The sequence below is a fragment of the Bos indicus x Bos taurus genome, chromosome 13 (genome assembly GCF_003369695.1).
Source record: "Bos indicus x Bos taurus breed Angus x Brahman F1 hybrid chromosome 13, Bos_hybrid_MaternalHap_v2.0, whole genome shotgun sequence".
Classification (NCBI taxonomy): domain Eukaryota; kingdom Metazoa; phylum Chordata; class Mammalia; order Artiodactyla; family Bovidae; genus Bos; species Bos indicus x Bos taurus.
Window position 1 is genome coordinate 66,678,309 of NC_040088.1, and position 16,297 is coordinate 66,694,605.

Sequence of the window (16,297 nt, forward strand, 5' to 3'; positions counted from 1 at the left end):
TGGGCTCCAAAATCACTGCAGGCGGTGACTGCAGCCAGGAAACTAAAAGACACTTGCTTCTTGGAAGAAAAGCTATGACCAACCTAGACAGCATATTAAAAAGCAGAGACATGACTTTATTGACAAAGGTCCATCTGGTCAAAGCTATGGTTTTTCCATTAGTCATGTACAGATATGAGAGCTGGACCATAAAGAAAGCTGAGTGCCGAAGAATGGATGCTTTTGAACTGTATTAGTATTGGAGAAGACTCTTGAGAGTCCCTTGGACTGCAAGGAGATCCAACCAGTCCATCCTAAAAGAGATCAGTCTTGGGTGTTCATTGGAAGGACTGATGCTGAAGCTGAAACTCTAATACTTTGGCCACCTGATGTGAAGAACTGACTCATTGGAAAAGACCCTGATGATGGGAAAGACTGAAGACAGGAGGAAAAGGGGATGACAGAGGATGAGATGTTTGGATGGCATCACCGACTCGATGGACATGAGTTTGAGCAAGCTCTGGCAGATGGTGAACAGGGAAGCCTGGTGTGCTGCAGTCCATGGGGTTACGAAGAGTAGGACACGACTGAGCGACTGAACTGAACCAGTATTTTGAGTGCCTATCACAAAGTACTAAGCCAAGATTTTAAAAATTATTGAGCCTCATGATTTTAGTAGAGCATAAAATGTACTACGAATAGTCATAGTTATTTAAGACTATTTCATCTTAAGTTCAGCCAATTTCTTTTCCTGCATGTTTTAGAACATACACTGTACTGTTGCTGCTGCTGTTGCTAAGTCGCTTCAGTCATGTCCAACTCTGTGCGACCCCATAGATGGCAGCCCCCTAGACTAGCTGGTGATAATGTATAATAAATACACGTAAGCTGGCGATGCATTTTTAACTGATGAAGGATGATCTAAAAGTGAAAATGTAGTTATGCAGTGGCTGTTGGGTGGTCCTGGAGCAGAAAACCAGGTCAAAAGGCATCACTGGGGTCCAATCAGAGGTGCTGAGGTCCTGGACAGGGATTTGCTGCTGAATTTGTTTTGCCCCAGACGGGGAGGGACTGGAGAAGCTCATATTTCATTCACAAAAGTATTCACTCTGAGCATCAAAAAAGAATCAAGGTGTGGGGGAGAGGGGGAATCTTAATTCACAAGACTGGGGAAGGATGAAAATAGATGTGTGAAGTCCTGAGGTCTAAATTTAGAGGGTCTTGGCATTTGGATTTGGGAGGGTCAAGAAAGAACAGAGAGAACAGGTTTGGGACCTGCTATGTTTGAATGGCCTGTGCCAGTTAGTTGGAGATCTCAGCAGGAAAACAGACGTATGGGTCTGGACAAGAAGTCTGGGCATGGCTGCAGTGATTTGAAATCACAGTCATACATACAGCTGCTGGTCATGGAGAATGTATGGGAGGAAAAAGGACCAGGAGTGGAGCTGTGTGAAGACAAGCATGATTGAAGGTGAGAGAATGAGACTGAAGTTGCAGAGAGAAGCCAATCTCAGAGGCTAAATTCTGGAAGATGCCAAAGAAAAGAGATTGAAAATGAAGGACTGCCCAAGATAGGGCGTGGCATAAGGCATGCGTAGACAGGGCAGTTAAAGCTATAGTCTGCTCACCAGAGGCCAAGGTCACATTTAGAAAAGGTGCAGTCAAAACTAAATAAATACGTGCAGGGCGGAGTCTCCTGTTTCCCAGACTGAAGATGCTGCTGTTACTTTGGCAACGACAGGGATCTGTCGCTAAATTTGCCCTGGAGACCAGAGGCCCATCATTGTCTATCAAACAACCACTCAGCACTCACACACTTTTCAACAATTCTTCATTCACTCTTTGAAAAGGTATCTATTAGCACCTTAATGTGCCAAGCCTTGTGCTCCATCCTTGGATATAAAAGTGAGGAAGAATACACTGATCCACACAAGTGACAAGACGAGAAAACAACTGTATACACCTGTACCAACATCACTGCCCTGGTTTTGCTACTGTACCATAGCGATGGAAGATGGAACTGGTGGGGGAGATGGTGAAGGATAGATATGGGTGATGTTTCTTTACTATTTTTGGAAACTTCTTGTGAATTTGTAATTGTTCCAAAATAAAGTGTCTAAAAAGTGAATAAGCAGCAGTCCTGGAACTTCCTTGGTAGTCCAGAGGCTGAGACTCCCCACTCCCAATGCAGGGCGCCTAGGTCCAATCCCTGGTTGGGGAACTAGATCCCACGTGCTGCAACTAAAAAAAAAAAAAAGATCCTGCATGCTTCAACGAAGATGCGGTGCAGCCAAATAAATGCTTTTTTAAAAAGAAAGAAACGGCCGCTGGTATTAGGGCAATCATCCAATAGCGCAGAGAGATTTAAGACAGAAAAGCCACGATGACAAATGTATGGTGCTAGAAGGACCACGTGGCAAGGGGGTGTCTCTCTCATCTGCCCGGGTGGGCAGCTAGCACGGAATCCACAACTGGGAGGGCAGGCAGTGGGCAAAGCAGGATTGAAGGATGCCTTCTGAGCAAACGCTGCACTTCCAGGGGCTCAGAATACACGAGCAATGGCTTGTTTCTTTTTTAAGCGTTCATAGGCTCTCCCATGTGGCAAAACAGACAAGACAGAAGTATTCTCATTTTCCACGAGCATGTGGGGCTCTCCAGGCTCACACGGGACACAGCCTGGTAACCACAACTTGGGCGTTTCTGATCCCAAAAGAAGCCACTGAACGTAGGTGGATGCCCATGAGCCTGTCCAGGGTCCACCTGGCTCTCCTCCAGCGGCTGCTTTCGGTTGCTCTGAGCAGGGTGAATATATTTTAAGGCTGGGGTGGGGGGAGCCAGGACAGGAGGGACCTGCTGGGTCCTTCACGCTTGGCGAGATGCCGCAGTCAGGGCTGGTACCACCCGCCAGGAGACACTAGCAGTGCCTGTGTGCAGGTGCGTTTGTCAAGTATTTGGATTAACAGACACACCTCCTGCACCAAAGCACTTTGAAGTCTTTGGTTTTTCCGGGGAGGCGGAAGCAGCAGCGCTGGCCCGGGGCGTGCTGAGGTGGGGAGGGGCCGGGGTGCTCCCTACCTCCGGCGCGATGTAGTCGGGGGTCCCGCAGAAGGTGTTGGTCCTGGCGTCTCCCAGCATGTTCTCCTTGCACATCCCGAAGTCTGCGATTTTGATGTGTCCATCTTTGTCTAAGAGGATGTTATCCAGCTTCAGGTCCCTGAAAAACAAAGCAGGTTCTCACTTTAATAAGGCAGTTTTGGTGACATGGGGTTGCTGTGTAAGACGGGACACGGTGGCCTCTGTGTACCATCGGAGTTTTCAAATCAAGACGGCAGAGCAGGACGTGCGTGCGTCTTCTCCCAGCACAGCTGGGAAGGCCACCCATGGGTGCTTTGCTGGTTCTCCTCTCTCCTTTCAACCCTTCATCCAGGGCACAGCTCAGGGGCTCACTGCTTCTCCTCCATGGGGTTTCCTCCGTGACCAGCATCTCTGCCCAGGACTCGATCTATTACAGCCCCACGCAGGCAGGTAAGCTATTTCTGGGCCTACCTCTGAAAGGCTTCCCTGGTGGCTCAGATGGTAAAGTGTCTGCCTGCAATGCAGGAGACCCAGGTTCAATCCCTGGGTTGAGAAGATCCCCTGGAGAAGGGAATGGCAACCCACTCCAGTATTCTTGCCTGGAAAATCCCATGGACAGAGGAGCCTGGTGGGCTACAGTCCAGAGTCGGACACGACTGAGCGACTTCTCTCACTCTGACAGAGTCCTGTATCTTCTATGCCCGGTGCAGTGCCTGGCCCATCTCAAGAGCTCCATCCGTATTTCTTGTATGAATGGCTGAGCAGGTGCCAAGATGGGGATGCATAAAGGTCATGTGTCATCTCTGCAAAGCAGCACCCCTCAATATTAAGAGGGGCCTTCCAGAAATGAAGCCTGGTGTGTCTGGGGTTGGGTGGTATTTAGTATTACACAACACGTACACGCGTTCACTTCTATGCAGATAGGGGAGCAGATAAGCCCGACTCATCAAGGAAAAGGCTGGCTGCTACCCATTTCCCCTTCTCACTTATTAAGGAGTAGTTGTTACTCAGTCGCTCAGTTGTGTTTGACTCGTTGTAACTCCATGGACCATATAGCCTGCCAGGCTCCTCTGTCCATGGGATTCTCCAGGCAGGAATACTGGAGTGGGTTGCCATTTCCTTCTCCAGGGGATCTCCCCAACCCAGGGATCAAACCCAGATCTCCCGCATTGGCAGGAGGATTCTTTACCACTGAGCCACCTGGGAAGCCCATTCATTCAGTGAGGCCTAGCTTCTGCTTAAGCAAGAGTTTGAGGTTTTACATTGCTTGTAATCAGTATCCACATTCTAAAGTTCCCATCGCTATTTCTCTCTCTTGTTAAACTCTAGGCTTCAAGAGGGTAGAAATATGTATTATTACTCACTGTACAGCAATGCTGTGACAAGAGTGTGGCCTGTGGCGATCGTTCCATAAATATTTGTTGAATGAATTCATCACGAGCTGGTGACTACCTCACCACTTCATCGCCTGCTGCAATGAAGTCCTGAGTAGTGGTTCCCTTTCAGTGCTTTCTCTCCTCGTTTGAGCAGATCAGCCGGGGACAGAGATCAGGGGATACAGTCCTCTTCTGGTGGATGGATGCTGCTAGCAGCTGAACCCAGAACTGATGTCTTACATCAGGACCAGCATGCTAACCTCTGGCACCAACGCCTCATGGACAGTCGGTCTGACCAGAGGCGTGGATGCTCCCATGGTACAGGAATGTGTATCTCACATTCATATCAGTATCAGTATCATATCAGTATCATATCAAATGCCATCACGCTCTCATTAATGAGGACTACACACTTCAGATATGTCTGTCTTCTCCTTAGGCAGGCCTTTGGCTTTGTTCCTTCGTTGTAATTAAACCCACTTTCATTGTGATGTGTTGCCTGTATTTAAACTTGAGGGAAATGCCAAGTTAGAGTCTAGTGAAAAAGAAAACTTTTTTCTCCCACCCATAATCACAAACCTCTCACATTCTGCCTTGGACCCTAGGCTGAGCATGTCTGTCTGAGAGTCTCCCTCAGGCACTCTTCCTTAGAATCTTATTCCCTTGGACTTTCTAAGAGTTTGCTGTTCGTGTCTTTTCATGTCCTTATATTTTACCTTCAAAAAAAAAACCCAAACCCCAAACAAAGTATAAACCCAGAAAGTGACTTCCTCAGGTATCCAGAGGCTTGACTTCTATAGCTTCATTATCCACCACAATGCTTAACAGAGGCTGTGTGTTCAGCGGGTGCTCCATCCAAGTTACCAGGTGTAGTGGGTTTAAGGTACCCCACACCCCACCAACCATGTTTCTATCCTAACCCCCAGGACCTTATGAATGAGATCTTATTTGGAAAGAGAGTATTTGCAGATGTAATCAAGTGAAGGATCTTGAAATGATATCATCTTCGATTATCTGTTGTTGCTCAGTCGCTTAGTCGTGTCTGACTCTTTGTGATGCCATGAACTGTAGCCTACCAGGCTCCTCTGTCAGTGGGATTTTCCATGCAAGAATACTAGAGTGGGTAGAATACTAGAAGGGTAGATTCCCTTCTCCAGGGAATCTTCCTGACCCAGGGATAGAACCCATGTCTCCGCATTGGCAGGAGACCAGTGAGCCACCAGGGAAGCCCTGGTTTATCTGCTGCTGCTGCTGCTGCTAAGTTGCTTCAGTCATATCCGACTCTGTGCGACCCCATAGATGGCAGCCCACCAGGCTCCCCCCTCCCTGGGATTCTCCAGACAAGAACACTGGAGTGGGTTGCCATTTCCTTCTCCAATGTATGAAAGTGAAAAGTGAAAGTGAAGTCGCTCAGGCATGTCCGACTCTTCTCGACCCCATGGACTGCAGCCCACCAGGCTCCTCCATCCATGGGATTTTCCAGGCAAGAGTACTGGAGTTGGGTGCCATGAGTGGTCCCTAAATCCAATGTCACGTGTCCATGTGAGAGGCATACAGGGAAGAGACACAGGGAGAGGCGAAGGCTGAGGGACGATGGGAGGGACACCCCAAGCCCAGGAACCCCTGGGGCCACCAGAAACTGGGAAAGGCCAGAAGGACCCTCCCCAAGAGCTCGCAGAGGAAGTGTGGCCCTGTGGACACCTTGATTCTGGACCTCGGGACTCCACGGGTGGGAGGGGATAAACTCCGTTGGCTGAAGTCATCAAATTTGTGCTAAATCTTATGGCAACCCTTTGAAACTAATCATCAGTGGACAGAAAAAGGAAACTAACAATCTCCTTGTGAATTCAGGGGCCTAATGAGTGTCAGTGAGTAAGGTTACAAGGCACCTTGTAGGCTGAAAATTTTCTGAAGGCAAATCTCAGTGGCCATGTACCTGCTGGGTGACGTCCCTCGGTTCAGATTATTCAGTGACTTCCCAGGATCTCCTACAATCCTATGATTACACTGCTAAGTAAAGGTAGTGTTCCTTCTTAGAGGTGCATAAGGCACTTCAGAAAACATGATTTCCCAAACAATTTATGATATTAAAGACACTTATGGACCCTCATTGTCTTTTTGTCCTGAGTGTCAGTAATTTACAAGAGATGAAGAGATAGAATGTGGAGAAGCAGCCTGCACTGGGGCATGTGAGGTTTGGTGGCACAAGGTCCCTTTCAGCTCTAAGATCTCTCTTCTCTTTGATCTTCCTAGTTTTTCCTCCCTCTTTTCCTATCCGTCCATCCCACACTATCTAGAGGGCCTCAATACTTTGGGGATACTGCAGGCATTTCATATAGAAGGAGAAAAACAAACCATGGAATCTGATCAGGGTTTTCACCATCCTGGTGATCAGATCTCAATTTCCTGAAGATTAAAGAATCACATCAGGTTTTTAACCTATCGTTTTGTAGACAGACCCCCACCCAATACAAAAGTATATCCAAAGGGTGTCAGAGAGACTGCTTAAGAAAAATGAGTGTGGAAACCTCCCCCGAGTCATCTGGTTCGGCAGGTCTAAACAGGGTGCCCACACTTGGCTGCACCCTCTGGAAGTAGAGAGGTCTCCCCAGGTGGAGCTTCAGTCTACTCTGTAAGCACTGGTACGGACCATCCTGGATGGAATGCTTCTGGAGCACATTATACACAATTTGCTGTCTCCAGCAATTTGTGCAGAGCGTCACTTGGCCTTTCCTAATGACTCAGGGTCCTTCCCGAGCAATGGTCACAGAAAAGCAGGTGACCCCCATTCTCCTGGGCCGTGAGCTTGTCCTGCCTTCCCCCTTTATGCCGGGTCCTCAGCTGTCTCTTCTCACTGTGGCCCCTGTGCAGGCCTCCAGCTGCTCAGCTGGCATCCTGTCTAGCTCCTTTCTTTTATAAAAAAATTATCCCCCCCTCTAATCTGCAGTGAGTTGGAAACTAGGTAACTAAGCCTTTGAAGATTTGTATGTTAAATGAGTTCACGTGTGCCTTGAGAAATGGACACTGAAGTACATTAGCTTTTATCCAAGAAGGCTGTGAGATGATGATGTACAGTAAGCTCTGGATGGATATCCGCTCAAGAAAGAGGGGACACGTGGCGTCCTGGGTACGGTGACGAGGTGTAGGCATGTAGGTTTTCACAGGCGTGCTTGAGTGTTCAAGGAAGGACTTCCCTCCGCCCTCACCCAGCAGGACACTCAATATGCAGATACAGCCAAGAAGGAAAAGGAGACAGAAAACAATAGTAAGACGTCAGAGAGAAAGTAACGGGAGGAAATGAGACAAAGGGAGGCAAGAGGGAGAAGAAAAGGAAAGAACGGACAGAATGAGGTCGCAGCCCCTCGGCTTTGAGATGGGAACTTCCTCCTTGGTTGGTAAATCAGTATCCGAGATCACTCTGGGCGGGAAGCCTGGGTGTGGAACTTTGCGCCACAAAAGCTCACTGACCACTGCCCGTCACCTGAGCACGATGATTAAACCTCCCGGGGCAGGGAATCCCGATATCCCAGGGCTTGTTCCAAAAGAGCCAGCTTACCTGTAGACAATTCCTTTGGAATGAAGGAACTGCAGACCGAGGATGATTTCGGCAGCGTAGAACCTGAGCGAAGGAAAATCGAGGTTCCACGTGAAATGTTTAGTGGGAAAAAGTTCCTCTTTAGACAGAGTGACTGTGTGGTGTTCTGCTAAATGTACATGCAGAATTTTGTTTAACCCTAACAAAAGGAAGACGGCATCCATTCTATACGCCCAGCTTCAGCCCTGAGAGAATGAAACAGAGTTGGTATGTAGTGCTGCTTCTTATACTGTGAACTAGAATGCTTGAATTATCATTTTGGCAGGTTCTGAGAACATACAAAGACACTAAGTGTAATAATAATGTAATAATTTTCCCTTTTATTTTAAAATCTACCTGGACCCCAGATTCCACATGGACCTGACTTGCTCACATGTAAAAGATGCAGTTGGAGAGGAGGAATACATACCTCCTCTCCAGTGATCTCGCAGGTTCAGTTCTAGACCACTGCAGTAAAGCAGGTCTTTTTTTTTGGGGGGGGGGGGGGGTTGGTTTTCCTGTGCATACAAAAGTTACATTGACACTATACCAGTCTATGAGGTATGCAAGAGTCTAAAAAATGCACATGCCTTAATTAAAAATACTTGCTGTGAAGTATACTTCAATAAAAATAAATGAAAAATACAGCTAAAAGATGCTAACCATCACCTAACAATGTAGAGTTGCCACAAACCTGCATTTATTGAAAAAAAAAAAAAAGCCTATCTGCAAAGCATGATAAAATGAAGTGCAGTAAAAGGAGATATGCCTGTGTTAGGGGGTGATCCTGTGCTCTCCACCTTCAAAGATGAGTGACTCAAAGGAGGTGAGTTTAACCATCACTAGTTGGATTAGATAAAAGGGAGAACTTCCCGCAAGTGTGGTCCACTGGATCTTGGAGAGGAATGCAGGAATCCCTTCCTGGGAGGCAGTGAGGAAAGACAGACAGCGTGTATCTGTGATGCCTCGCACACTTAACAGACCTGGAGGGGACCGGGAGAACCCTTTATAGCAGATTGTAGCAGTGCCCAAAGATTTCTGTGCTGCAGAAATCCCATAGAATTATCCCATGACGGGTCCTGGAGACAACGAGATCAGCGGCGAGCTACCCACTGGATGTGACAAGACGGACGTTTCAGCCGCAGTTTCTGCAGAAGCTGCTGGAAGGCTCCGTCTTTCAATGCAGCTTGACATGAACCACTCTGAGTGTTTGTTAGGAGTGAGTGAGAGATTCTTGAGCATACAGGGAAGAAGGCTAGTGTGTACCCACACTTTTAGGTGGGCCCAGGGGCACCGTTTTTGAAGGTCTCAGGGGTTTGATGACTCAGGAAAGAGGGCCTGAGGGAGGCAGGATGCAGAGGGTTCTGTGAGCTCTGCTCCAGTCCACCCAGTAAACCCACCTTGCTTGATTCTGCCTGCATCCAGGGTGCGTGTGTGCGTTCAGTTGCTCAGTGGTGTCTGACTCTGTGTGACCTCGTGGATGGTAGCCCACCAGGCTCCCCTGTCCTTGGTATTTTCCAGGCAACAAAACTGGAGTGGGTTGCCATTTCTTACTCCAGGGGATCTTTCTGGCCTAGGGATCAAACCTGAGTCTCTTGCATCTCCTGCATCGGCAGGTGGATTCTTCACTACTAGAGCCACCTGGGAAGCCAGCAACTAGGGTGGCTTGATGCCAAAGAAGGTGGAGATTTATTCTCGAGAGAAGGCAAATGTCTCTTCCTGTTCCCCAGTTCTCCTGCCCCCAGAGCTGAATGCTTGATGCTTTACTCTGAGCTTCCCTTGAAAGGCCCCTGTGGACATCCCCCCCGTGACCCCTCTTCCATTTAACTTCCATTCAAGGGGCAAATCTTGTTTCTAGGTTCAGAAGACTTAGAAGGCTGATGAATTGGGGTGGTTCCTTAAACATACTTGATCTCAAGGCAGAAAAATGAAATAAAACTAACTGAACGGAAGCTTTGGGAGCTGGGAAAACAGGGGCTTCATTGGATGTGTTTCTGGGGTCACCTCGCCCTGGAGTTTAGGTCCACTGAGTAAAGCATGTGGGAAAAAGCAAGGTGCGGGCACAGTGGACCCCAGTCCCCGAGCAGACAAGCGGGACCCCAACCCTACAAAGGGCTCTTACGTGGCCCTGCAGAGGTCGAACTTGTGGCAGCTCTGGATGTGGTACATTAAGTCTCCTCCGTTGAGATACTCCATCACAAAAAAGAGGTTCTCCTGCAGAAAGACATGACAATCCCACTGTGAGCTTCTTTAAGACAAGCACTATTCTTTTATTGGGGTATAGCTGCTTTACAATAACGTGTTTCACGTGGTTTCTGCTGTAGAACGTGAATCAGCTGCATGTATACCTATATCCCCTCCCCCTGGGACCTACCCACATCCCATCCCTCTAGGTCATCACCGAGCACCAAGCTGAGCTCCCTGTACCACACAGCAGCTTCCCACTATCTATTCTACACATTGCAGTGTATACATATCAGACCCAATCTCCCAATTCATCCCAACCTCCTCTTCCTCCCTTGTGTCCGTATGTTCATTCCCTACCTCTGTGTCTCTGTTTCTGCCTTGCAAAGAGGTTCATCAGTACTATTTTTCTAGATTCCACATATACACATTCATATACGATACTTGTTTTTCTCTTTCTGGCTTACTTTTCAAAGGAATGAGTTTCATTATTTCAGAGGAACCAATTCTGTCTTGAAATCGCTTACAAAAAGGCTGGCAAGATAATTTAGTTGATCTGCAGCATTTCTGAACCCCAACAAGTCTGGGAAGTTGGGGGTGGTGGTGAGTGTGATGTTGGATGCCTGAATGCGCTGATGCGGTGGAGCAGACAGAGCACAACATGAGGGAGGGGCCATCTGGACTTGCCCACCTGACTGTGGGATGGTCTCGGGCTCTTCAGTGCGTGCTGACTGCCTACCTACTCAAGCTGACAAGCGTGTAGGATGGTAAAAGTGGGGCTTCCCTGGTGGCTCGGATGGTAAAGAATCTGCCTGCCAATGCAGGAGACATGGGCTCCATCCCTGACTCGGGAAGCTCCCCTAGAGGAGGAAATGGCAACCCACACCAATACTCTTGTCTGGGAAATCCCATGGACAGAGGAGCCTTTTTGGCTACAGTCCATGGGGTCGCAAAGAGCCGGACACAACTTAGCAAATGAACGCGCACGCATGAGCACCCTGATTTTGAGAGTCCTCATGAACCACAGAATTAGTAATCTATTCATGTGGAGATGGCTGGCATGTCTGCACATAAATCTGCACCTGTGAACCTGACCCGGATGATTTTTTAATTTTTTAAACACATTTAACTACCATGACGCCCTCAAGAAGGTCACAAAATAGAGGAGAGAGGGCTTCCTCCAGTTTAAGTCATCTACTGCTTATGCCAATGGAGCTTGGCCTGGGGGCAAATACCTCCATGCACCGTGTCCTGACTGCCTTAACATTTAAGTCAATGCCACCGTGAGAAGCAGAATGGGTTAGTTAGGACGGAGTGGGCTGGCACGATTCTGAGCTTGAGAAGAGTGCAGGTGAATCACTTTTCAATTGGCCTTTGTATTTTGTTTCTGAATCGTGTCTTTTGTTCTCTTATAAAGAACTCAAGCAGGCCTGCTCAGAGTGTATTATTTCTGATTTCAGAAAGAGTCCAAACAAAGAATTAGAATTCAATAACCTCTAGGATTTGCCCCCGAGTCCGAGCATTCGGCGAGTCTTTCCTTTTGCCTACTGAGCTGGCAAAACCATACCATTTTGTCAAGTAGCTCCACGAAGACGTGAATTTTACAAGAGGAAGGTTGCCTTAGGATGCTCCCTCCAGCAGGGGTGTGGCTGAGGTTCTTATTCATGACACAAGAAAACACTGAGCATCTTTCCATCCGATCAGTGAAGTCAGTTTTATTTTTTATTTAAAATCTTTTTTTTGGCTGGGATGCACAGCTTGTGGGATTTCAGTTCCCTACCCGGGAACTGAATCTGGGCCGTCAGCAGTGAGAATGCAGAGTTCTAACCACTGGACTGTCAGGAAGTCCCTGAAGTCAGTTCTCACTGGGGCTTGCCAGTACCCTGATTATGGGCACTAAAAGAAGCGGTACAGTGAAGAACCTCTGGCTGACAAGAAAGCATTTGATACATCATTCAGTGATGTTTATCTCTCAGCTCCCCAGTTTGCAAATATATCTCTGGAATACATGCTGTTCTGCGCCTGGCCCACAAAAGCAAGAAAGTCAGAGTTAGTTTCTGCTTTGCTGTGGTTCTCTGACAATTGAAGGCAATAATTAATGCTGATATGCTGGCAAAGACTGAAGGCAGGAGGAGAAGGGGACAACGGAGGATGAGATGGTTGGATGGCATCACTGACTCAATGGACAATGAGACTGAGCAAGCTCTGGGAGATGGTGAGGGACAGGGAAGCCTGGCGTGCTGCAGTCCATGGGGTCACAAAGAGTGGGGCATGACTGAGCGACTGAACAGCAACATGCTGTGAACAGGCTCAGGGGTAAAGAATCCTCCTGCAGTGCATTTCTTGTAGAGTCATTTATTTTTTAAACTTTTTATTGGAGTATAGCTGATTTACCATGCTGTAAAGCAACAATGTTAGTTTCTACTGTATAGCAAAGTGTAAAGTCAGTTAAATACTGAGTACTTTCAAAACTTCAGAACAGCAAAGGAGTCTGTGTGTTTGTGTGCAAAGTACTGTATTTTCCAGAGCATCTACAAAGATCTTTCACCACTTGGCTGATGGGATGTATTTTGTTCTCCTGTCTTTTGGGTTGACTAAAAAAGTTCATTCAAGTTGACCCGGAAAATGTTATGGAAAAACCCAAATGAATTTTTTGCCCAACACAATACTCATAAAAATATGAGAGACTGATTTAGGGGGCCTCTAACATCTAAATTCTTTTGTATTCATCTTCTTTGTGAAATATTTATATAAAATTTAGCTGTAAAGGCACTTTATACTAGTAGAAAGGAGGAAGGCTGGTCACAGCTATATACAGGAATAGAAGTACTTAGACACTTCACTAATCTAAGAATTGGGGAAAAAATCATTTTTCACGTGAGAGGTATGTATTCATCTCAGTGGTTTTCAAAGCCAAATCCTTGAAATCATTAAGGTCTAAATTTAACCTAGGTATTGCACTTGAATCTCTACCTTGGTGGATCCCACCCTTGTTACTTACTCTGTTGATGCCCTGAGTATGGACGAGAGTGAGAGTGGAGGCAAGTCCCCTTCAGAGGGCTGACTACCTCTGCAAGATTTACATTTTTACTTCTACTTAATGTCCGCCCAAAAGCAAAGTTTTGGTTTGGAATTACAGACTGAGCAAGTTGCTTCCTGGACATCCGCATCTCTGGGGTGGGGAGGAAGAGCATGGAGCTGGGCTCAGGGCTGCCCACACCAGGAGCTCACAGAACCAGTGAGTGACCCAGCCTAGGGTGGAGCTCTCATCACTGAGGCACACGGGCTCAGCACCTTGGCAGGGCACACCCAGAGCCCCTGTTGCTACAGGCGCACGCCCGCGTCAGTGTGGTCAGGAGAACACTCAGTGTCTTAGGTATGCTTGTAATTTAGAAGACTGGAGTTGAACTTAATTTATTCCTTAGTTGTTTACCGAGCCATAAGCTAAAACATCCTAGGAAACAGGTTTATTTCCTTTTTTCAAAAAGAATAAGCCATCAAAGAAACCCAAAGATAATCATGTGTACTTCTGACACCTAAATGTTGAGTGGGTATGTGTGTGAAGGAGGCAGGGCTCCCTGCAGGCTGGCAGACTCATTCATTACATATGGCCTGTTTATATTTCTACTGTAAGTTCTAATTAGTAAAGCTCACTGCCTTCCATAGATTCACTAAAACGTATCAGAAATAAAGTGCCCAAGTTTCTAGAGGCTTGTACGTGCACCAGAACTTGGGCTCAGTTGGTATTTTCTGGCTTAATTGTCCCACAGGGTCATCTTGTAGTAACTAACAAACTCTCTCCTTCTGTAACATGTGCTAGCAGGGATTCAGTTCATGAATTTTAAAATTGTTTTCCCTGATATGACTGGGTCTCCACTAAGAGGACATAGTGTAGTGAGGCTGACGGACTTTGCTCCCAAACTGCTGCCCTGCTTGACAGCTGTGTGACCTCTGGTGTCTTTGTGCCCCTGCAGGGGTGACCTCGATTTTCTTGTTTGTAAAATGGGGATGATAATAGTGTCTACTTTAGAAGGTTGCTATGAAGAATAAATGATCTAAAATACATATCATGCCTCAGTTCAGTTCAGTCACTCAGTCATGCCCGACTCTTTGCGACCCCATGAATCGCAGCACGCCAGGCCTCCCTGTCCATCACCAACTCCAGGAGTTCACCCAGACTCACATCCATCGAGTCCCTGATGCCATCCAGCCGTCTCATCCTCTGTTGTCCCCTTCTCCTCCTGCCCCCAATCCCTCCCAGCATCAGAGTCTTTTCCAATGAGTCAACTCTTCGCATCAAGGGGCCAAAGTACTGGAGTTTCAGCCTCAGCATCAGTCCTTCCAAAGAACACCCAGGACTGATCTCCTTCAGAATGGACTGGTTGGATCTCCTTGCAGTCCAAGGGACTCTCAAGAGTCTTCTCCAACACCACAGTTCAAAAGTATCAATTCTTCGGCGCTTAGCTTTCTTCACAGTCCAACTCTCACATCCATACATGACCACTGGAAAAACCATAGCCTTGACTAGATGGAACTTTGTTGGCAAAGTAACATCTCTGCTTTTCAATATGCTATCTAGGTTGGTCATAACTTTCCTTCCAAGGAGTAAGCGTCTTTTAATTTCATGGCTGCAGTCACCATCTGCAGTGATTTTGGAGCCCAAAAAAATAAAGTCTGACACTGTTTCCACTGTTTCCCCATCTAGAAATGATTTAAAATATGTAACATGCCTAGAACATGGAGTCGCATACAGTAAATGCTTTATAAACATCAGCTGTTATTTATGACTATAATTATTATACATAATATACATGCATGTTGAGAAATATACATTCACAAGCACAGAAGCGTTCCTGGAACCGACTGAATTTTAACATAAAAGACAAGTTTTAAGGAATACGGCTTTGATATGAAAATGATCTACTCTGCTGAAGATTTTAAAGTTATCTTCCCCCCTTCATTAGCAACGAGAAACTAATACTGAAAAAAGATGAATACTCAAAAATCCTACCTCTGGGTACCTTTGAATGATATAGCTAGAAATGACTCTCTTCTTTAATGCTTTTGTGTATTCTCCACTTTTTAAAGTATATTTTGGTGTAATTACTTTTATAACTACGGAAAACACTAATGAAATTTCCTTAAGAATTTATAAGTGAGTGAGTTTTCCATCACCTGATGTTTCTATAGTGTAGATTCTCTGTATTTACCATGGGGGTTTGCTATTTGATATGGACATCTCGATTCAGTGTTTGATGTAAAGATGCTATCTTTTTTAGCTCAACTAAATTGAAACTGGCAGGCTTAGCATTATGAAGACAGCATGATCAGGTAGCACCTGATACTCCCTGATAAAATCTGAGTCATCTGATAAAAGACCTCTTACATCATTTTAATAAAAATAATACAAATTTTAGAAAAGATTTTAAAAAAGAATCGGTAACAGAAAGATTTAAAAGGGAAAGCCTCTTTAGTGTAAAAGTTTACATTGACAAATGTGAAAGATGATTAAATGTAAGATTAAAGTGACAGATTTAACAAAATCAGTGGTGTAATTGTCATAGGACTGTGTTTGCATGTCAGTGTCCTTTGGAGGAATTATAAGACCCAGGGCTGTCAACACACCAGGACTTACAACATAAGCTTATTCTTTAAAAGACATTTTGTGAATGAACATTCTAGAATTGGTAAAGGGGAAATGTAAACTTATCCTAATATGATCTGGCTTCTACCTGATTTCTCCTTAGAAGGATTACATTTGTTTTCCACAGGACAATGAAAATAAAGAACATGGGAAATTATTCAGTCACGGTGACTAGCGAGTCAAGTACTGAACTAATAAGGGAACAGTTGCCAAATGTGCATAATTATCAGCAAAGTGAGAACTTTTTAGCATTAGAGATTTTATGATTTTATCAAACTTGTAATAATTGTGAGATTACACGGAGAACGTGGCAAATATCATGCAAATAAGGTCAGGAATATAGATTCCCTTTCCAGAAAAAATAAAAGGAGGAAAAGAATAATTACAGTCATTTTTTCCGGTTTTTTTCTTCTCCCAAGGGCTAGTGAGTTACTGTAGTAAACTTTATATGAGAAGATTTGCATG

The 16,297-nt window shown here is 45.9% G+C and overlaps 1 protein-coding gene across 2 annotated transcripts in view; it reads right to left on the reverse strand.

Annotated features, from left to right (window-relative positions):
- The window catches only part of PRKCQ (protein kinase C theta), a 152,601-nt gene that overhangs the window by 18,145 nt on the left and 118,159 nt on the right, over window positions 1-16,297 (reverse strand). For both annotated transcript variants that reach the window (XM_027560159.1, XM_027560160.1), the window contains exons 13-15: window positions 10,127-10,218; window positions 7,987-8,049; window positions 3,055-3,193 (exon numbers count right to left, since the gene is read on the reverse strand). In XM_027560159.1, the coding sequence (XP_027415960.1) occupies window positions 3,055-3,193; window positions 7,987-8,049; window positions 10,127-10,218 (294 nt within the window). The remainder of the gene's footprint in view (window positions 1-3,054; window positions 3,194-7,986; window positions 8,050-10,126; window positions 10,219-16,297) is intronic.